A 23,256-nucleotide genomic window follows, 5' to 3' on the forward strand; every position below is an offset into this window, starting at 1 on the left:
CTCTTGGTGTGTGTTGCTGTGTGCCCTATGTGTGTTGTGTGGTTCTATGTGTACGGAGTGTGTGTGGGGTATGTGGCTTTGGGTGTGTGTTGTGGTGTGTGGCTCTGGGTGCGTGTTGGGGTGTGCAGTAGGCATGTGTGGCTCTGGATGCGTTGGGGTATGTGGTGCTGGGTGTGTGCAGTGTGTGTTTGGTGTGCCTGGTGCGTTGTGTGGCACTTGATGTCTGATGTCTGATACTTGATGTATGCAGTGTGTGTTAGTGTGGGTGTGCAGGGGAGTGTGGCCCTGGATGTGTGGCTGGGGCATGTGAAGTGCTGGGTGTGTGCTGTATGTGTTGGGGGGGTGTGGTGTGGTTTGAGTGGTTGTGGTATGGGTGTAGTTCTGGGTATGTACTTTGTGTGTGTGTGTATATGTGTGTGTGTTGGAGAGTGTGGCTCTGAGTATGGGCAGTGTGTGCATGTGCACAGTGTGTGTGTGTCCTGGGGTGTGTCCAATGTATTGTGTGTGTATTGGGATATATGCAATGTGTATTGGGGTGTGTGCAGTGTGTTGTGTGTCTCCAGGTGTATGCAGTGTTCATGGTGTGTTCTCTGCTGGGTATGTCTAAGTGCATGCAGGGTGTGTGTGTGTTTACACACAGTGCTGAATGTGTCTCAGGGAGTGTGCAGAGCATGTGTGTGTGTTGGTGTGTGCTGTGTGTGAGTGGAGTTTGCATGCAACAATGGGTGTGTCATGGGGTGTGCAGTGTGTGTGTGTGTGTTATGTGTGGCTCTGGGTATACAGTAAGGGTGTGGCCCTAGGTGCAGTGGATTTGTGTACTGGAGGGATGTGCAGTGATGTGTGCACTAGAGGTGTGTGCTGGGTGCACTAGTTGTGTTCTGGGGTGCACAGTGTGTGTTATGGTATATGGGTGCAGTGGGTGTGTCCACTGGAGGGGTATGCAGTGTGGTGTTGTGTGTGGAACTGGATGTGTTTCAGCATGTGTGGTGTTTGTGTGCAGTATGTTGTGTGCAGCACTGGGTGCATCCCAGAGTGTGCAGTGAATGCGTGTGTGTTGGGGTGCACAGTGTGTGGATGCAGTGGGTGTTCCGCATGGGATGTGCAGTGAGTATGTACAGGGGGGGTACTGATGTGTGTGCAGCATGTGTGTCCCAGGGTGTGCAATTTGGGTATGTTGGTGTATGCACAAGAGGTGTGTGAGTAGGTGTCTGCATTGCCAAGCATGTCTGGGATGTGCGGTGTGTGCACAGTGTGTGCGCGCACAGTGTGTTGTGGTGAGTTGAGGTATATGCGGTGCTAAGTATGTTGTGAGGCGTGATGTGAATGTGTGTGTGCTAGATTGTGCAGTAGCCATGTGCACTGGAGGAGTATGCAGTGAATGTTGGTGTGAGCAGTGGGTGTTTCCTGGGATATGTAGTGGAAGTATGCATGTTGGGGTGTGCAGTGTGTGTGTGCAGTAGGTGTTGGTGTGTGTGTCCTAAGCTGTGCAGTGTGTGAGCGGTGCTGGGTGTGTCCTGGTATGTGCAGGATGTGTGCAGGGTGTGGGGGCAATGGGGGTTGATGTGTGCAGTGTGTGTGTTCCAGGGTGTGTGTCATGTGTGCACGCTAGTGGGGTGCATCCCAGCATGTGCAGTGTGTGTGCAGTGTGTGTGTGTGTGTGTGTGTGTCGTATGTGCAGTGTATGTGCTCAAGGTGTGCTGTGGAGAGCTTGGGGTGTTCAGTACGGGTGTAGGAGATGTTGCAGGGGTGTGCAGTGGGGGTGCCCGGGATGAGTAGGCTGTGTTGCAGTCGGTGTTGCAGTTGGTGTGCCTGGGGATGCAGTGGATGTGTGCCTGGGTGAGTGAAGTGGAAGTGCAGTGACTATGCTTGGGGTGTGAAGTGAGTGTGCAGGGGATGTGCCTGAGGGTACAGAGGGTGTTGCAGTGAGTGTGCCTAAGATTTGCAGGGGGTGTGAAGCGGGGCTGTGTGTCAGTGGGTGTGTAGGGTGTTTTGCACTGGGTGTACCTGGGGTGTGCAATGGGTGTTGCAGTGAGGGTGCAAGGGGTATTGCAGTGCGTGTGCCCAGGATGTGCAGAGGGGGTGCAGGGGTGTTGCAATGTGCAGTGACTGTGCCAAGGGTGTGCAATGTGTGCACTGAGTGCTGCAATGTGCACAATGCGTGTGCCCTGGGTATGCAGTGAGGTGCAAGGGGTGTTGTAGTGTGTGCGCGTGCAAGGAGTGTCACAGTGAGTGTGCAGTGGGTGTTGCCGTGTGTGCAGTGTGTGTGTGTGTGCGCGTGCCTGGGGTGTGCAGTAAGGCATAGGAAGTGTTGCAGCGTGTGTGTAGGGAGTGTCAGAATGTGTGCAGTAAGGGTGCAGGGGTGTTGCAGTGTGTGTGTGCAGTGTGTGCGCCCTGGGTGTGCAGTGAGGGTGCAGGGGATGTTGCAGCATGTGTTCACAAAGGGGGTGTTGCAATGGGTGTGCAGTGAAGGTGCAGGTGGTGTTGCAGTGGCTGTGTCGGGGGTGTTGCAGTGGCTGTGTCGGGGGTGTCGCAGTGTGTGTGCAGTGGATGTGCCCGGATGTGCAGTGAGGGTGCAGGGGGTGTTGCAGGGTGTGTGTGGCCGGGGTCTGCATGGAAGGTGCAGGGGTGTTGCAGTGGGTGTGTCGGGGTGTTGCAATGTGTGTGCAGAGGATGTGCCCAGATGTGCAATGAGGGTTCTGGGGATGTTGCAGTGCGTGTGTGCCTGGGGTGTGCAGGGGGTGTTCCAGTGGATGTGTGCCTGGGGTGTGCAGTGGGTGTGTCGGGGGTGTTCCAGTGGTGTGCAGTGAATGTGCCTAGCCCGGATGTGCAGTGAGGGTGCAAGGGGTGTTGCAAAGGGTGTGTGCCCAGGGCATGCAATGGGTGTTGCAGCAGGTGTGTGCCCGGGGTGTGCAGTGGATGTTGCAATGTGTGTGTGCCCGGGGCATGCAGTGGGTGTGTCATGAGTGTGGTAGTGGGTGTACAGTGCATGTTGCAACATGTGTGTACCTGGGGCGTGCAGAGGGTGAGTCACAAGTGTTGTAGTGGGTGTGCAGTGCATGGTGCAACGTGTGTGTGCCCGGGGCGTGCAGTGGGTGTGTGGCAAGTGTTGCAGTGAGATGCCGGGGATGTTGCAGCGTGTGTGTGCCCGAACTGTGCAGTGAGATGCCGGGGATGTTGCAGCGTGTGTGTGGCCGGGGTGTGCAGTGAGATGCCGGGGATGTTGCAGCGTGTGTGTGCCTGGAGAGTGCAGTGAGATGCCGGGGATGTTGCAGCGTGTGTGTGGCCGGGGAGTGCAGTGAGATGCCAGGGATGTTGCAGCGTGTGTGCGGCCGGGGTGTGCAGTGAGATGCCGGGGATGTTGCAGCGTGTGTGCGCCCAGGGTGTGCAGTGAGATGCCGGGGATGTTGCAGCGTGTGTGCCCCCGGGGAGTGCAGTGAGATGCCGGGGATGTTGCAGCGTGTGTGCGCCCGGGGAGTGCAGTGAGATGCCGGGGATGTTGCAGCGTGTGTGCGCCCGGGGAGTGCAGTGAGATGCCGGGGATGTTGCAGCGTGTGTGCCCCCGGGGAGTGCAGTGAGATGCCGGGGATGTTGCAGCGTGTGTGCGCCCGGGGAGTGCAGTGAGATGCCGGGGATGTTGCAGCGTGTGTGCGCCCGGGGAGTGCAGTGAGATGCCGGGGATGTTGCAGCGTGTGTGTGGCCGGGGAGTGCAGTGAGATACCGGGGATGTTGCAGCGTGTGTGGGCCCGGGGAGTGCAGCGAGATGCCGGGGATGTTGCAGCGTGTGTGCGGCCGGGGAGTGCAGTGAGATGCCGGGGATGTTGCAGCGTGTGTGCGCCCGGGGTGTGCAGTGAGATGCCGGGGATGTTGCAGCGTGTGTGCGCCCGGGGAGTGCAGTGAGATGCCGGGGATGTTGCAGCGTGTGTGTGGCCGGGGAGTGCAGTGAGATGCCGGGGATGTTGCAGCGTGTGTGTGCCCGGAGAGTGCAGTGAGATGCCGAGGATGTTGCAGCGTGTGTGTGCCCGGGGAGTGCAGTGAGATGCCGGGGATGTTGCAGCGTGTGTGTGCCCGGGGAGTGCAGTGAGATGCCGGGGATGTTGCAGCGTGTGTGTGGCCGGGGAGTGCAGTGAGATGCCGGGGATGTTGCAGCGTGTGTGTGCTCGGAGAGTGCAGTGAGATGCCGGGGATGTTGCAGCGTGTGTGTGGCCGGGGAGTGCAGTGAGATGCCGGGGATGTTGCAGCGTGTGTGCGCCCGCGGTGTGCAGCGAGATGCCGGGGATGTTGCAGCGTGTGTGTGCCCGGCGTGTGCAGAGGGTGTGCGCGCTGCGCGGAACCGGCGCTCAGTCCCCGCGCTCCCGCCCGGCGCCGCCTCCTGCCGCTGGCTCAGACGCGGCGCCGCAGCCTCCCGAGGGCAGCAGCCGGAGCCATGGCCCGGAGCCGCGCGGAGAGGAACAGCTGGGGTAGGCGGCGGCTGCAGCGGGGCGGCTCAGCCCGAGCGGCCGGGCCCGGCGCTGCCCGATCCCCGGCCGGCCGGGCCCGCCCCGCCAGCATTTGGACAGCACCCGGGCTGGCGCTGCCGGGCGGAGGCTCCATCCGCCCCCGAGGGCGCCCTGGCCGGGGAGCCGGGGCCGGCCGCGGGGGAGGCGCGGCGGGCAGGGGGAGGCTTTGTTCCCCGGCGCTCAGGCCGGGCTGCGGGGAGGGGCGGCCGCGGGCTGGGGGCTGCGTGCGCGGTGTAGGCACAAGGGGGTTTTCGGGGGGGTCCCCTTACACGCCTGCCCCCCCCCCGCTCTGCCGTGCCCCCCGCCTGTTCCAAGAGCTGCCACCGGCGGGCTGGGAGGGGTTTCTCTGCTCCCAGGCTCCTGCCTGGCGGAGAAGGGCGGGTAGATGGTTTGAGGGGGCAGCCGGAGCCCTGGGCAGCGAGGAGCCTGGAGCTGTCACCCTAGCTCTGGGGTGCTCTGTGCTCTGGGGCAGGTCACGGGGGGCTGGCCCTGCTCACATCCCCCCATCCGCTCTGGTTGGCAGGTGTCCCTGGTGCCCTGGCCTTCGCACAGGGGTGCGTTTCTGACCCTCCCGCCTGACTTGCAGAAATGCTGAGCAGGCACTCGCCCCTCCAGCTGAAATCAACGGGAGCTGCTGGTGCCCAGCCCCTCCCGAAATCAGGCCCTTCATCTTCCTGCCACGCTTCACCAGCCTCTGCAATGGGGATCTCCCTAACTCAGCTGCCTGCAAAGGAAACTGCAGATTGATGTATCTCTCAGGTGTGGGGCTGGTGCTAGGTGCAAGGAGGCTGCTATGGGGTTTTCCCTCTCTAGGGTCCAGCTCCTCTTGTCCTGTGCCAGGGGGCTGGGGTGGAGGAATCCCTGTGATCTAGGGAAGCCCCACCCTGCTGCAGAATAGGTTCCAGGGCCTACAGTTTTAGGGGAATCTCCCTGGGGTCAGAGGCTGTTTCTTTTACTCCCTTCCAGCCTCCATCTCTTCCTGGTGGTTGCCCAGGGGGTTGTAGGATGGTGCTGTGGGGGGGGGCTGACTCTCCCTTCCGTGGGGTATGAAGATCTGTGTGCAGAGGAGAGTCTCCGTATGTGGTGCGTGGAGGTTGGCGAGGGGCACCTTTCGGATCTAGGTCACCTATTTCAGTCTGGTGGCCAGTGGCGGAAACTGTTCCCAACTGACAGGTGTTCAGTGGCCTCTGTGAAAAGACTCCGGTGATCTCAGTACAGTTCTGGGTGGCTGGGTCACAGAGCCACCCACCTGGTCCTAGCTAGCTCCTTGGATGGCCTAGCACTCTCAGCCGAGAAGCAAATCATTAGACGTGAATACTAAGCTCCCTGATCTCTTGGCATGGTCCTTGTAGCCCAGAGACAAGGCTCTGTGAGGGGTCAGGGTCGGCCCTGATGCTCCAGCTGTTCTGTGGATGGATAGGAGCACCCTGGCCAGGCTGGCAGTCTTGCACCTTTCAGTAGGCAGTAATGTCACACACCATTTTAATGCCTTGTCATCCCTCTTTACAGAGAGGCACAAGCTGAGGAATTGCTTCTCGTCTGTCTTCCTTTTCTGGCCAGTTTTGCAGAAGGGCTCGTTCTCTGGGCTCTCCTCTTCCCAGTCTGCCTTAACCAACAGGCTTGTTCTCAGCATGGGACACCAGTTATCAGGCCAGTTTAGATAGAATCTGTGAGCTTCATTTAACTCTCCCGAGACTCACCCTTGGTCCAGCCTTCTCCATGGTAGTCTCCCCCTTCTCTCTTTTCACAGGATCATGCTCAGGGAACCCTTTCCAGCTCCTTCTGGGTTGTGATAAGACCCAGCACTTTCCCTCAATCCCTCTGCTGCCTGGGAACGGCACCTTATCTCCCCCTGCCTTCTTCACATCCTGTAGGACAAGAATCCCCATCTTCCATCTTGTCCTGCTGCTAAGTGAGCTCTCTCCCTGTGCTTTCTCATGGCATTTGAGAGATCCTTCCTGGGCAGATTTTTACAGCTCCAGGGCACTTAGCAAGGTAGAGTTTTCACCCTGCTGGGGAATGCAGCTGTCTCTGTCCAGTCTAGCTGCCCTGCCATGGGAACGGGGCTGGGACTGAACTGTGATCAGGGAGGGTCAGCATTTAGTGACTGCTGCTGACTGGGTGTAAAGGGGGCAGAATACCCTTTGCTGAGAGCAGCTTCCTTTCCCTCTCTCTCCCGCAATGCTGGTTCAGCTGATGGCCGAGTGCGTTGGTGGGGCCGAGTCAAGCCCCCCTGTGCTGGAGGAGGAATAGCTGGTAGCTGCTGCTTTCCCCCTCAAGCAAGGGTTGGCCATTCAGGACCCAGCACAGGAGAGTAAAGGAGACTCTTCCTAACACCCTGTTCCTTCCTGGGGTAGCTGGATTCATGACGAAGCCCTGTTTGTTCACCTCGAGAGCGACGTCTTGAGGATTTTCACTGAGGCGTTCTCTTGCCATTGTTTAATGCTGCTGGAGAATAGAACTTCTCACCTACCTGAAAGCTACTCAGTGCTAGGGGCGTCTGATCTTTGGCAATGTTCCTGTGAGGCACAGCTGGGTGAGAAGTGCTGTACTGGTTAGATACACAAATTGTGCCTTCATTCAAAAAGCTGATTGTAATATTTCTCATTCCATTGAACTACAAGCTCGGGAATTATTTGCTGAAGAAACTGGTTTCTATCTGAATAATATATATAAGTGGAGGATTTCGTCATCTGGTTTGCAGACAGCTTGGGGACAAAAATGGACAAAGTCCATGAACTCAGTCATTGGTTTAACTCTAGTTTCAGGGAAGGTGTCAGGACCCTCACTCTGACAATGTTCTCTCTAATGTTTTACATCCATGTGCGGAATGAATTTTGTTATGTGCACCAATACGGAAGTGATGTGTGGCAAGGGTGGGGCTGAGGGGTTCGGAGTGTGGGAGGGGCTCAGGGCTGGGGCAAAGGGTTGGGGTGCCGGCAGAGTGGGGGCTCTGGCTGGGGCTGAGGGTTTTGATTGCACAAAAAGATAGAACATATGGAAATAATGTTTTTGCTGGTGGCAATGGAGTGAAAAGAACATTAAACGGAATGGACAGAATTAAATACAGTTAAATAATATATCAGATTCTTAAGAAAAGCCTCAGTCCAGAAAATCCATTAAATATGTGCTGAACTGTGAACACATTCATAAGTTCCATTGAAGTAAATGTGACTTAGGCTCACGCTCAAGCATTTTGTGGAATCAAGGCCTTAGGCTGGGTCTCAGAAATTGGAAAGTACCTAGGACCATTTATGAATCTAAAGGGATCTTTGTTGTAGAAATGGAATCAGCCTATGGTGACCAGCCAGCAAGTGTGAAAAATCAGGACAGAAGGTGGGGGATAATAAGCCTATATAAGAAAAAACCCCAAATATCAGGACTGTCCCTATAAAACTGGGACATCTGGTCACCCTAGATCAGTCATCTTTTGCTGCATTTCAGCGATAGATCAAAATCACAGCCTAAGAGACCCACAGAGGTTGGTATATTCCTACACTATGATTTCGCGCACACTCAGCCTTGGCTGCAGATATTGCTGGCATAACTTAGAGTGTTAAATGCTGGTGCTTTTTATTAAAAGAAGGTCCCTGAAATAAAAATATACATTTAAGCAATAAAAACTGTGACCTGTCCCCTGCCCTCATGATATTCTTTGACTGTGTGAGTGGCTGCAATATTGTGTAGTCATATCACTCTTTGTAATGGCTCCTCCAGTGCTAGTTTCTTTAGCCCAGCTGTCAATGCAGAAGACTGGGGCTCTGCCGAAAGCTTCTGGCCGTGTTTAAAATGTGCTTAGATGTACTAAAAAAAAAAAAGCACATGATTTTTAAATAGCATAAACTTTGTGCTAGTTAGCTCCTCTTTGTCATGACTGATAATTCCTTAGCTAACTGCTTGGTATAAACCTTCCCTTCTTGTCTCTTGGTAAAAATCTTTTCATTTAAGAGATTAAAGAACAATTTTAGGAAAACAATTGTGCGGACTCCAAAAGAATTGCCTCTCATTTGCTGTCAAAGCTAACTTCCTGTAACATACGTGTACCCCTGACCACACATCTCAACATAATGCTTTTGCTAAGGGTAAAATTTACCCTGGGAAGAGGGCCAAGATAAAACTTACGGGTCACTTGAGCATATAGTGTTAAGTGGTGGATAGACCTCACAATTGCTGTCTGCTATAGGGTGAATTTCACCCTTAAGAAAGTGCTGTATATATAAATAACATACAGATTTTTTTCTTTAAGTAACAGAATACAATCCCTGGTTGTGCCTAAATAAGACTGCTAGTCTGAGCCCTAATTGGTTCTGTAAAACTCAGCAAGCTTGATTTGAGTGTTATAGAGGTTACACATCCTTCTTTTGAAATCTTTTGTAGTTTTCATTTGCATACGTTCAGCAGTGCTGCGTGCCACTAGGGTAAAGTCATTAGAAATCGCTGCTGGTAGAGGCTTATAATGCACTCATTAAACAAATAAATAAAAAAAAAAACCAAACCAGATTGGAACATATATAAAGGATTCAGTCCTGCATGCTTTATATTGTGGTCCACTGGAATAAGAAAGGCCCATATTGAAATAATTCAGTGTTTATAACTATGAAAGGGGCAGGCAGGCAGGTTCAGGCTTCATGGCCAAGATTTTCCAAATGGACATGGACTGTGATTTTGAGAGCCCTTAGCAGGGTCTGTAAAAAGCAATAAAGAATCCTGTGGCACCTTATAGACTAACAGACATATTGGAGCATGAGCTTTTGTGAGTGAATACCCACTTAATCAGACATGTGGTCCAATACGTCTGTTAGTCTATAAGGTGCCACAGGACTCTTCGTTGCTTTTTACAGATCCAGACTAACACGGCGACCCCTCTGATACTTAACAGGGTTTGATTTTCAGAAAGTGTTGAGCACCCGCCCACTGAAAATTAGTCCCCTTCAAGGTGTCTCAAATGCTGACCCCAGCTTTCAAAAGTCACCATTAAAAAGTTTTATGGTCTTTTAAGCCAAAGTAATAAATATTGAGTTCTTTTTCTTCACCTTCTGACCCTTTAGGGGAGCATTCAGGACACAAGCGATGGATAGAAACCTACTCCTCCCTCCCCCCTGCAGAAAGAAAGCTGAGATTCACAGGCAATCTCTCGATTCCACCAGCAGCAGCTTTAAGAAAAACACCAAATATTGCAAGTGGGCTCTTGATGGACCAGCCAGTCTAGCAGCTAGCACACCTGACCTCCAGCCCCTTGTCTCTCTGTCATAGCAGTAGAGATGCCTGGTTCCCAGACTTAGGCCAGGCCTGTTTTGGCTTCCACCCACATCAGGGCCTTTGCCATTAAAGGGGAAATGGTAGGGGAACCCCCAGATCCTCCGATCTCCACTGGGTCCCATTCAAGGCCCTGTGGGAAGCAACACCAGCAGGGCCCTCCCTTCAGAGAGTCTTAAGTCCACTGCTCTGGGCTATTTCTTACCTGTGTGCTCCTTTCATTTGGGGTGTGGCCCCTACAGCCCAAGCAGTCAATGCCGTAACAAAAAAGTCCAAGTGAGCAGGGCCTTGCAGCAGGACCTTCTCCACCCAAAAGGGGAAGTGGGGGGTGTCTGTGAGCTCAGCAGAGGATGACACAGTAGAACGTAGCTGCTTCCATGTGCCACTCCAACCCCCCTGCCCCAAATCATGCAGAGAACAAGGGGAGGAGCTTCTATGGGTCAGGGGATGATGCCATGAATTCCAGCTCCCCACCCCCACCCCTGGGCCAATCCAATGATCCAGGAACCCTTCCTAATGTATCCCCATCTGTACTAACTCTGTTATTTAATTTCATTGATTCAATCACCTTTACATACAGAGACACTCTTTTTTATTGCTATAAGTTCTGATACTAAACCTGAAAAACTGACCACCATGGCTAGTGATCCAGCCTAGGTCCAGTTTAATTATTGCTACTAGCTCAGCTGTCATGACAGCTACAGAACCAGATATCCTTTTAGATATATTAATTCCCATACCATCAAGTACAAATACCTGCTCCTAGCCTCTCTCAATTCACTGGGTTTTGGAACCCATGTCCCTGGTTTAGAGAGTGCTACTTAGTTGATCGTGAGTCCCTCTGTCATAAAACAGTTTCATTGTCCTTGATTCACATAATCAGGGTAACAACCTTTTATTCTTCCTGCCCCAATAACAGAAAAACTGAGGATCTCACAGCAGCCAAAGTGACCATTTGGGCTCATGCTAGGCAGGGTGGCTGTGCCTATGCAAACAAGGTCAGCCCCTGAAGTTCTTGTCCACAACTCATCACAATTCACCACTAGATGTTAGGGTAGAGCTCCACTTACATCTTTGTTCTCCATACAGATGCAGTTTACATCCTTTTGTAGCTTTCCTGTTCACAGGCTCTGATTTTACAAAGTGCCAGGGGGGCACTCGACCCCCCTAGCTCTGCCCCAGGCCACGCCCCCTACTCCACCCCTTCCTCCAAGGCCCCACCCTGCCCTGCCTCTTCCCACCCCAGCTCCACCCCCATCCCCACTTCTTCTTGCCTAGGTCTGCCCCCTCTCCAGAGCGCGCCTCGTCCTTGCTCCTTCCCCTTCTCCCGCAGAGCCTCCTGAATGCCGTGAAACAGCTGATTAGGGTGGGCTGGAGGCACGGGGAGAGAGGGAGAGGCACTGATCCATGGGGCCACCGGTGGGCGGGAGGCACTGGGAGGGTGGGGGAGGTGCTGATAAGGGGGATGCTCGTGGGTGCTCAGCACCCACCATTTTTTCCCTGTGGGAGCTCCAGCCCCAGAGCACCCACAAAGTCAGTGCCTAGTTTCCCTTTTGTAAAGGTCTGTTCTTTTGATTTTAGAAATGGAGAACTTGAAACCCCCGGCATTCTCCCAATCTGAAGTCACTTGTAATGCTTTCTTGATTCTCTTTTTTGCCACTTCAGTATTCCTGCTCCTAATCCACAGAGCACAATCACCTGCCAACAGAGTGGCACTTACCCAGCACTTATTTGTTTTGGAAGATCATTTATCATAATGTTAAGGAAGGTTGGAATGATAACCAGGGCCGGCTCCAGGCACCAGCAAATCAAGCATGTGCTTGGGGTAGCACATTTTCAGGGACAGCATTCCAGCCATCCTTTTTTTTTTTTTCGCTTGGGGCAGCAAAAGCCTAGAGCTGGCCCTGGCAGCAGCGGTATGTCCTGCACGGGGGGTGCCCTGGGGCCGCTGCGGTTCACACTGGGGAGCAGTGCCCTCACCTTATGGCCTGGCGGTCTCTGAGTGGGGACACTAGGGCTGGGGCCGCGCATAGATCCGCCTGCAGGTGCCGCAGGGCGGCTGCCCCCCAGGGCCGCAGCTGGGGCTGGGCAAAGTGGCCTGAGCCACCCAGGGACTGCGGCAGGGTGGCCAGGAGCAGTATCAGCAGTGGTGCCATAGAGGAGACTGGTTCCTGGGTGCCCTCATGCAGGGCCTGTGTCCCGCTTTCTGGGGCTCCGCTCCCTCTGGGGCTGCCCTGCCTGACTCCTCAGCCCTCTGCTGGGTTGTTCCCCCAGCTCTGCCCTCCCGGGTCCCAGCTGGTCCTGGAGGTAGGAGCCCCGGCTGGAGGGACCCTGGGCTGAGGCATGGTGTGGGAGCCTTGCTGCTTACCCTGACCCTGCCAGCGCCGGACCGGCTGGAGGCGAGCGGGGAGTGGGTGGAATCAGCACTGGTGGAGGGGAGCCCAGGGCTGGGGTGGCAGGGGGTGCAGGTGGGGTAGGGGGAGAGCCCAGGGTTAGGGCGGCAGGGGGTGCGGGTGGGGTGGGGGGAGAGCCCAGCGTTGGGGCGGCAGAGGGTGCAGGTTGGGGGGAGAGCCCAGGGCTGGGGCAGCAGGGAGGTGCGGGGGGGAACACAGGGCTGGGGTGGGACCGTGGGGAGCAGCCAAATTTTTTTTTGCTTGGGGCGGCAAAAAACCTAGAGCCGGCCCTGCTGATAACACTTCCCTGAAGTGTGCCATTTTTAATACTATACATATTTGGCATAACTTTCCAATCTTGTATGGTCATTGTACTCAAAAAGTCTCTAATCTATCCATACATTTTTCCCCTTATCCATATTGTACCTACTTTGTACAGTAAGCCTTCCCTCCGTGGCATGTCATATGCTTTTTCAGTATCTAGAAACCTTTGTGTCTCATACTTCCTGTATTTCAGTTTCCAGTTTAACAGTACAGCTGATGGTGCATCTTCCTCTTCTGGAATCACTCTGCACCTAGAATGCCATTGTTTTCAAAGAGGCAGCCAAGCTTTCACTCACCATTCTTGCCCTGATTTTACCCAGACAGGATGTAAGAGCAACTGGTCTGTAGGCCCCCATTTTTGTGGCAATCCTCCATTTTCCACAGCCACCGGCCTCCCTTTATAGGGAATTTCCTGATCCTACTAAGGTGGGGCTCATCTTTAATCAGGGTTGACCTCATCCCATGCTCTCCAGCCCAGGGGGCAAGCCACCCTGTCAGACCCACCCTCAGGGGTTTAAACAAAACTTCGAAGGCCTCCTTCAACCAGGACGTGGAATGAAAACCAAGCAGGAAGGCTTTGTGCAACCAAAGCTTGAGACTGTCAAAAAGAGAGGTTTACCAGCCAGTCCTTTCCGACTTTCATGACCACCTCACTGCATCCCCCTCCCTGAGGGAACTGAGCACCTCAGCTGTCCAGATCACATACCCTTGACAATCCCTGAACTTAAGGGATGCCGCTGTGGTCTTTCATCTACTCAACACTTGGAGCAGGATCAATACACTCCATTATGCTAGAAAATCCCCTTCTCTCCCTCCTCCCCCCACATTATGCTTCATTTTCACCATTTTGCTTAAACTTCCAACCAGGCTGCTAAAATGCAGGAGTCTGGGCAAGCATCCTTCGAGGAACAAGACATGAGATTTCTGCTACCACTCAGCTCTGCCATATACTCAGAATGAAGCTGCCTCTTCCAAGCCCTTGAGGACTCACAGTAGCTGACTGGTTGGCTTGTTTTGTGTTCGTTCAGCATGAGCAGAGTGAGTGGAACACGGGCAGCGGCAGCAGGGCTGAGTACAACACGTGCAATTAAAATGGGGCTATACCATGTTTGAGTAAGAGCCCTTGGTTAATGTCATTTGTAAAGGCCAGTCTCCCTGTCCTAGAGCCCGAAGTCCTTCCCAGAAGGCTCTTAGAGGGATCACATCTAGGGGGAAGAGTTTAATTTTGTTCCCTGTGACCATTCAGTTGTAGGCTTGTCTGGTGAGGCCATTTTTAGTAACCCGGTGGTGGTTTTGCAATGTAGACAATCTGGATAAAGACAGTTTCAAAGAGGACTCCCAACCATCATCGCTACTGAACTGGGCAGGATTCAAACTAGTCCTCATCTGTGATAGACCCTGCATGATGAGCAGCATGAAGCACATGTTTGAGTTCAGAGGAATAAAGACAGACTGATGAAGGGGGTTGGACTAGATGACCTCCTGAGGTCCCTTCCAACCCTAATAATCTATGATTCTAAGTGGTTCACTAAAGGTTTTTCCCCCACTTTTGCTTATTTCCATGGTTCAATCCATGGGCCGACCTCAAATTTTGCTAATTAGGTTCCAAAGGCAGAAGGCCCAGTCCTGCAAACTCTTACGTCTGTGAGGAAGGGCATAGTCATGCAGGCAAGCGCGCCTGTGAGTAGCGCTTGCAGAGCAGACATGCACAAATTGGTTTTCTAAGAGCCTGACCTTGGAACCTTTACTCACGGGACCGATCTCTACTGAGGCTGTTCCTGTCAGTATGGACTGCAGGGCGAGGCTCTTTCCAAAGAAACAAACAGTGCTGAATTGATTATGTTTGACTGCTTTCCAAAGACCCATTTCTATAGTATGATCTCTCATAGCTGCATGCATATGCCAAGCTTTTGCCACAGCGATATATAATTTATCTCGTTTTCTCATCTGCAGACACTGCATTTGCAGCTGTGTATCAGCGTTTCGGAGGAATACGGAGCATATTGCATTTTAGTTTATTTTAATTTGTAGAAGTTCCTAACACAACTGAAAGTGGAACTTGTTTTTTCCCTTAGATTTACAATAATTCTGTGGGCTGATTAGGGGAACCAGATATCTTGCTTGCAGGCTGCATCTCTCAGATGACATCATAAATATGACTGCTTAAATCTCATCTCCTTCATCTTCCCACATTAAGTGACCCTCTGAGAAATTAGGCCTGACTACCACCTTGCTTTGGAGGAGCTTGTTTTAGTCACATCAGTGGTAATTAGAATATTAACAAGAAAGGGGAAGTAAGTCCGGGCAGTTGATTAATGAACAGCTTGACAAGTGACGCAGTTGCAAGGGTGGCCAGCGAGAGGCTGACCCGTAGCACAGAGAGAAGAATTTATCTTGAACAGCAGCAAAAATAAAAGTGCCATTAGGGAAACTCAGCTCTCTTTCCTTTCTGTGTCTGTTACTGCCAGAAATGCATTTTGTGTTGGTTGATCTATGAGGTCCTGGAAACTGGTCTATGCCACAAAGACCAGTTAAAAAAGCGTGATTTCTAGCAACAAAAAAACCAGCCTGCAAAATAACATTTGACTCACTGATCCGGTAAATAACCAGTATCCTCCAGCGAAGAAGTGATGGGAGTTCTCTAGGGTTCACAATAAACAAGGAAGTACTTACAGTTTTATCTTTTAGGTGATAGGAACAGTGTGTTACAGCTGAAATTTGCACAGAGAAGTACCTGATATAATCTCCTTTTTATACTCATATCTACAGGACAATGGAAAATCAAGCCAGGCAGCTCTTCGCACCTTAGCAGAGACTGTACTTTGTCCCTGCTGTTCAGAAGATATGCCAAGGAAAGCTCTGCACACTTCTCTAGGTGTTTCCTGGGGGCAAGTGACTGCCTGATCTTCCCCATTCACAGCTCCTGGATCAGGGGACCCTAGAGGAAATCCCTGTTTAGAATGCTTCATCTGGACTCTGCTGGTTTCTACTGGAAACCAAGAACCATAGCCCAGTTATACACAGTTTCCTTGTTCCAGGCCCTAGCTGCTGTATGAAACCCATAGCAACAAGTTGCAATTATCTGTGGGAATTTCAACAGAGGAAAGCTATTCACCACCCTCTTTCTAGCAGTTGGACTCAAGGTAGGAAGAAATACTTTGGGCCCAATCCCTATTCCAGTGGTAGGATTGGACAAGGGGAAATATGTCACCCAGTACCCCCAGGACTGGAAGGGGAGGGAGCTCATTCCTCGTCAGCTTGGGGTCTCATAACTCTGGGCCAGTTACTGACAAGGTCAGTCAGTTGTCTGAGCTGCAGCTTCTGTGGCAAGGCACCTGCTCTGTCATTGGGCTTAGCACTTCCCCCTCTGGTGTGACAGGGCCTGGAGTAAATTAGCCCCACTCTGGAGAGTGGTTGTCTCCCCCTCTGGGTTTATTTATCAACTTTATCAAGGTAGGCCTGCTGCAGGCCCAAGGAGCGCTCCTCTGCCAAACAAAAGAAACACATTCACAAACACAAAACAAAGAGGGGGAACCGTTTCTGGCCCCCTCTTTGGGGAGTGTTGTCCTGTTATTGGTCCCGGGGTGTCAGTCATTCCCCATAACAGGCACTCAGTTTTGGTTGTTTCCCCTGTAGGGAGTAGAACAGCCTCTCACCCTGGAGAAGCCTGTCTCCTCTCTAACACTAGCTTTGCGGCAGCTCGTCTCTCACTCCTCTCTCTCACCAGAGAAGGAGTTTTAAAGGTCTCAGGCAGCACTTAATTGGACTCATTGATTTTAAGGTCAGAAGGGACCATCATGATCATCTAGTCTGACCTGCACATTGCAGACCACAGAACCTCACTCACTCCTGAAATAGACCCCTAGCCTCTGGTTGAGTTACTGAAATCCTCAAAACATGGTTTAGACTATCCCTGACAGGTGTTTCTCTAACCTGCTCTTAAAAACCTTTAGTGACAGGCTTCCATAACCTCCCTAGGCAATTTATTCCAGTGCTTAACCACCTTGACAGTTAGGAAGCTTTTCCTAATGTTTTACCTGAATCTGCCTTGCTGCAAGTTAAGCCCATTACTCCTTGTCTTGTCCTGAGTGATTAAGGAGAACAATTTATCACCCTTGTCTTTATAACAACATTTTACATACATGGCTGGCTTTAGGAACTGCGAGGCCCGATTTGAAGACCCGGCGGCGGTCTGGGTCTTCGGCGGCACTTCGGTGGTGGGGGGTCCTTCCCTTGCTCCACACTCCCCCTGCATGGACCCCTCACCGCTGAAATGCCTCCAAAGACCCAGACTGTTTCCGGGTGAGTAAAAAAATTTAAAAAATTAAAAAGGCACCTAAGGCGTGGGGCCCTCTTAGGCACGGGGCCCGATTCTGGGGAATTGGGGGAATTCGCCTAAAGCCGGCCCTGTTTATGTACTTGATGACTGTTATCATGTCCCTCCTCAATCTTCTCTTCTCTAGACTAAACAAACCCAATTTTTTCAATCTTCCCTCAGAGGTCATGTTTTCTAGATCTTTAATCATTTTTGTTGCTCCTCTCTGGACTTTCTCCAATTTGTCCACATCTTTCCCAAAGCCCTGTGTCCAGAACTGGACACAATACTCCAGCTGAGCCCATTTCAGCGTGGAGTAGAGCGGAAGAATTACTTCTTGTGTCTTGCTAACAACATTCCTGCTAATACAGTCCAGAATGATGTTTGCTTTTTTTGCAACAGTGTTCCATTGTTGACTCATATCTAGTTTGTGACCCACTACAACCCCCAGATCCTGTTCTGCAGTACTTCTTTCAAGGCAGTCATTTATTTATTTTTTATTTATACTGAAGGCACAAAAGAAGTGGGGGTGGGGGGTGGGGATGGAAACAAGACAGCCTTTTAGGCCATCTTTATAAAAAAGCACAAGAAGATTTTTTTTTTGCCTTTTCCAGACCATCTTTAAGCATGTGTAGAATGTAGTTCCTTTCCTTTGAAATCAATGGGAGCTGAGCACTTTTCAAAATCAGGCCATTTTTATAGGTGCCTAAGCGGGGACAAGGAGCCTAACTTTAGGCCACCATGTTTCAAATTCTTGACGCAAGGGCATTAGAATAGCCCATACAACCTTAACCGCAAACTTCTCAGAGAGGTCTGGAAGGACGTTTGGCTCACAGGGTCCTTCCCTGCTATCCAGGAGAATTTACGTGGCTGGAGGTGAGCGGAGGGCTGTGGCAATCACCCCAGATTTCTTTCTGTGAAGAGCAGCCTGTGGATGGTGAAAGAGGAGTGGCCAATAAGCTCCATCTCGCCATGGCCGTGTTCTCTGCGGATGGCTGTCCTGATGGTGCTGTCTTCCCCATAACTGCTGGGCGTGTGCAAAGCATCCCGAGCTGAACGTTAAAAGCTTTTATTAATGCCATTGTTTTGGAGACTCATGGGGATGGTGTAGTTGGCGTGCTGCCATTTATCGAGCCTACTCAGAAACAGTGAGTGCCCGTGGCTGCTGTTGAGCGTCTTGGCTGCAGCACGACTGGCCTCATCAATTCTCCATCTCTCCAGTGGGTTGTTAACCCGAGAAGGATGGTGCAATGTTGCAAGGCTGGCTGGTGCTCAGAGCTTGGCAGTACAGATGAAATTCACCTCTATACACAAGGCCCGTGCACCACGTAAGTCCTGCTCTTTCAGAGGCCGAAGTGAGAGTGTCCAGGATCTGAGAAGGGAGAGACCAAAATCCACACTAACAAAAAACGTGTTCCCTTTAAGAAGACCTTGAAACCGACCCTGGCTGGCAGAGTTCCTATTTCTAGGCTTCCTCCTGTTCCCATAGTCATCAGGTTGGGAAAGGAGCCACCTAATCCAGGTCATAATAAGGCTTTTACCTCAGAGCCTTGAACCAGAGCCACCAAATTTATAGTCAGAAGAAACCAAGTCTTTAGGACCCAGGTCAGGCTAGTGGCTGCTGGTTCCCTCTCCCTTTCTCAGCTTCCTTTTCCAGTATATAGCCCAGCTCCAGAGCAGGGCAGGGTGTTCCTTGATTGCACCCAGTCTGTCCCTTAAGGGTGTAATACACCCCCACCACAGGGACTGAAGTGATGCATGTGCTTTGCCAAGGGCATTCTGCCCAGGGCTGAATTTCATTACAGAGGAGCAGCACTGGGTGGCTTTGATCAGTATTTACGTCATGTCTGAGCAGCTGTTCCTAATGGTACCGGAGGAGATTTCAGGAGTAGTGTTTGGTATTTGGCAAGCCTGGCAAAAGTGTATTGGCCCCATCCTGGCATCTTTTATAGCTAGGGCCCTACCAAATCCACCGCCATGAAAAATGTGTCATGGACTGTGAAATCTGGTCTCCCCCCCCCGTGAAATCTGGTCTTTTGGGTGCTTTTACCCAATACTATACAGATTTCATAGGGGAGACCAGCATTTCTCAAATTGGGGGTCCTGGTCAAATGGGACTTGCAGGGGGGTCACAAGGTTATTTTAGGGGGGTTGCAGTATTGCCACCCTTATTTCTGCACAGCCTTCAGAGCTGGGCAACTGGAGAGCGGCGGCTGTCGGCCAGGCACCCAGCTCTGAAGGCAGCCCCCTGCCAGCGGCAGTGGATAAGTAAGGTTGGCAATACCACACCATGCCACCCTTACTTCTGTGGTGCTGCTGGCGGCAGCTCTGCCTTCAGAACTGAGCTCCTAGCCAGCAACTGCCGCTCTCCAGCTGCCCAGCTCTGAAGACCATGCCACCACCAGCAGCAGCGCAGAATTAAGGGTAGCAGTTCTGCAACCTCCCTTACAGCTAGGGTGACCAGATATCCTGATTTTATAGGGACAGTCCCAATTTTTGGGTCTTTTTCTTATATAGACTCCTATTACCCACCACCCTCTGTCCCGATTTTTCACACTTGCTGACTGGTCACCCTACTTATAACAATGCGCCTCCCCCACCCCCCAACTCCTTTTTGGGTCAGGACCCCTACAATTACAACACTGTGAAATTTCAGATTTAAATAGCTGCAATCATGAAATTTATGATTTTTTAAATTCTATCACCATGAAATTGACAAATGGACCGTGAATTTGGTAGATCCCTAATTATAGCCAATGAAACACAGTTTAATTTCTGAACATGTTACTACCAGCTTTTGGGGTTTTATTTATTTATTTATTTTTACAAGGTGGCTTTTCAGAAAAGAATTACGAGTGGAGCTCTGAAGAGGAGGCGGCTGTGAAGAAGCCGGGGCCAGTCCAGGTGCTCATTGTTAAAGATGACCATTCCTTTGAACTGGACGAAGCCGCGCTGAACCGCATTCTGCTCTCGGAGGCCGTGAGAGATAAAGAGGTAGTTGCTGTGTCTGTCGCTGGAGCTTTCAGGAAAGGAAAATCGTTCCTGATGGACTTCATGCTGAGATACATGTATAACAAGGTACAAGTAATGCCTCCTTGTGTTGTCCTGGAGTCTTGGTGTGTCTCACTGTGCAGGGTTTCTCATTGCTCTGATATGATACCTCCCTCCCATGCAAACTGGAGAGGGGTCTGAGCCAGAGGCCTGGATTCACTTTGGGGGCACTTGGGCCGCCCTCTGTAATGGGCCCCCACTGGGATTTGAATTCCCTGTGACAGTGCGGGAGTTTGGATTCAGATCATTATTCAGATCTGAGCTTCATGGTAGTTTGGGCTCCCAGCCGATAAGGCATTTTTCTGGAAGGCTGGTACTCCTCCCTATCTAGAGGGCTGGTGCAATCCCAGTGCATGCTCCCTGACGGGCAGTGAAGGTTCCTTTGATGCAGCCGGCAGGGCCTCAAGCTTTGCTGTATTGCTGTGAGCAGAGAACGCTGTGCGGCATTGCCCTCCGCTGGTGGCTGCCAAGAGATCTCGGGCTGCCCGGCCCTGTGCCAACTTCCACTTTCTCCGTACCCTTGCCCTGGTAGTGCAAGCCTTTAGGGATGTGAGCAGGGGGACAACCTGTTGGACGGGGGAGTAGAGCAAGGAGGACCTCCTGGAAGATGAGTCTGGGGGAGGGGACTGCGAGTAGGGGAAGGGCACAGCCATCACCATGAGCCCAAGGAGGAATGCTGTAAGTTAGAGCAGCACCTCAGCTGTTCTAAATTCCTTCGGGGTCGGCTGGTCCTTGAGCAGGGATCCATAGCTGGCTCCCTGCAGCTCCATTGTGCCTGACCTCGAATGGGGCGTCATGGAGAATCTGGCCCTTAGTTTTCACAAGTCCTGTTGTATACTTGCTATGGTGTTAGTGTACCACTGCCCTCTACTAGACGGAATCAGTGCTGCTCAGGGGCATGCTGTCCATACCATACTGCTGTTGGAGAGTCTTTGTTAGCTCAGGTGTCAGGGGCCTGTGATTTTGGAACAGGTGGATCTGAGTTCTTCCCAGTCTGGGTTCCGACTGGACATGGCATGGATCAGCAGCAAGCATGCAATCCTTGATGGCCACCGCTTTGTCACAGTGACTGGGGAGGGACTCCTGGATTTGGGCCCAACCTTCAGATGCCTCTTCATGTCCAGCTGATCAAAAGAACTGAATGGGGAGGCTGTGAAGTCTTGCTTCCTGCTAGGAAACCTCTGGTGTGAGTAACCGTGGGATGGAGGCAGCACAGGTGAGAGAAGAACCCAAGGGCGCGGGCTGTGGTGATCCATTTTCCTCCCCACTCCCAGGAAACCATTGACTGGCTCGGCGATTACAATGAACCGCTGACGGGCTTCTCGTGGCGAGGAGGGTCTGAGCGGGAGACGACTGGCATTCAGATATGGAGTGAACTCTTTCTTGTGGACAAACCAGACGGTAAAAAGGTATGCAGGGTGTCCGGTGGCAGCACATCCCTTTGTTCGGGGGCTACCTTTGGGTTCCCCTACCCTGAGCTCTAACATGGATACTCTGTTTTTTCCTAGATAAGCATCCCTTTAGATGGTTTTTGATGCCATATGGCTTAGATTTCAGCAAATTCTAATGCACCATTACTATAATATCTAAGTCTCTATCCAAAGAGCAAGAACAATCTCTATTAGTTGCTATATCTGTACTGCTTTCAGGAGTCCCATGACTGATCAAAAAAGTGAACAGAATGTTGGGAATCATTAAGAAAGGGATAGATAATAAGACAGAAAATATCCTCTTGCCTCTATATAAATCCACATCTTGAATACTGCATGCAGTTGTAGTGGCCCCATCTCAGAAAAGATATATTGGCATTGGAAAAGATTCAGAAAAGGGCAACAAAAATGATTAGGGCTATGGAACAGCTTCCTTATGAGGAGAGATTAATAAAACAGGGACTTTTCAGCTTGGAAAAGAGACAACGAAGGGAGGATATGATAGAGGTCTATAAAATCAGGACTGGTGTGGAGAAAGTAAATAAGGAAGTGTTACGTATCAGGGGGTATAAGTATAAGGAAGCATTGTAATTTACTTCTTCTCATATCACCAGAACTGGGAGTCACCAATGAAATTAATACACAGCACGTTTAAAACAAACAAAAGGCAGTATTTCTTTACACAATGCAGTCAACCTGTGGAACTCCTTGCCAGAGGATGTTGTGAAGGCCAAGACTATAACAATGTTCAAAAAAGAACTAGATAAGTTCATGGAAGACAGGTCCATCAATAGCTATTAGCCAGGATGGGCAGGAATGGTGTCCCTAGCCTCTGTTTGCCAGAAGCTGGGAATGGGCGACGGGATGAATCACTTGATTTTTACCTGTTCTGTTAATTCCCTCTGGGGCACCTGGCATTGGCCACTGTCGGTCTGACTCACTATGGCTGTTCTTATGATTCTTGAGTCCAGGTCCCTAGCAGAATACTGCTGCCCTCTTGTAGGACTGGCTGGAGAAGGGCACATTTTGACTCACTAGAGGCCCAAGCCAACACCCAGAGAAGACAGTGGGAAGCGTCTGTGGGCATTGGATTAGATCCTATATTGTGTATGGATATGCTACCATATTTTGGCTCCTGAGATATGAAATGAATGGGATCATTAAGACAACACATCCATGGCTACAGGAAATGGTTTAAAAAAGTTCCTCCCAAAATGAAGGCCCATCCATCTCTGGGCTGGAATTAATGAAGCTTAGTTAGTTGTGTTCTCTTCATAACCTGGAACCATCGGGAGATCAGAAGTCGCTGGGGATTGTGTTTCCCTCTCCGTTCCAGTGTGCTTCATTTCTTCCAAGCCCGAGACGTGTGTAGTGAGACAGCCAGCAAGATGGTGTGGTCATATTTTGGTTTTCTCCACCACGGTTTGGGACTGGAGAGCGATTTGATTGAAAAGCTCCATTGGGTGCAGAGCACTAATTCCAACCGCTTCACTCTGCAGGTTGCTGTGCTACTGATGGACACGCAGGGGACGTTTGACAGCCAGTCGACTCTGCGGGATTCAGCCACCGTGTTTGCCCTTAGCACTATGATCAGCTCAATCCAGGTAGTACGGTGATGAATCTGTGCATCATTTGCTGAAGGAGGTGGGTGGGGATTTGAAAAAACTGCGGCTATTGGCTTAACTCTACCGCTAGTCACTGACTTCTAGGGGAGCTGAGACCCACTGACAGCCCCATTGATGGGGCAGTTGCGGGCACATGACTGGAGGAGGATGTGAGGAAATTCTTGATGGTGTCTCTTTGCTGGAACTGTTCTGTACTGCAGCTATAGGAACCCTCCTCTAGATATTAAGAACAACTGTCTCTTGTATTGGATAGCCAGGGGAGTGCACAAGGGCAGGCAAGCAGGGGCCTGGGCCCCCCCAATAATCATTGGGGGCACAGAACTTATCTGGCCCCAAGGCTGTCGCAGGAGCTGACAGCTCCTCCCG

At 51.5% G+C, this 23,256-nt stretch overlaps 1 protein-coding gene across 1 annotated transcript; it reads left to right on the forward strand.

Annotated features, from left to right (window-relative positions):
* Positions 1 to 4,361: 4,361 nt before the first annotated feature.
* Positions 4,362 to 22,881, forward strand: ATL1 (atlastin GTPase 1). The gene is made up of 4 exons (XM_030559115.1): positions 4,362 to 4,457; positions 19,615 to 19,862; positions 21,110 to 21,244; positions 22,765 to 22,881. The coding sequence occupies exons 1-4, from the start codon at positions 4,424 to 4,426 to the stop codon at positions 22,879 to 22,881; spliced, it is 534 nt and encodes a 177-aa protein (XP_030414975.1). The 5' UTR covers positions 4,362 to 4,423.
* The last annotated feature ends 375 nt before the right edge of the window (positions 22,882 to 23,256 follow it).

This window comes from Gopherus evgoodei, chromosome 4, assembly GCF_007399415.2.
Source record: "Gopherus evgoodei ecotype Sinaloan lineage chromosome 4, rGopEvg1_v1.p, whole genome shotgun sequence".
Lineage (NCBI taxonomy): Eukaryota > Metazoa > Chordata > Testudines > Testudinidae > Gopherus > Gopherus evgoodei.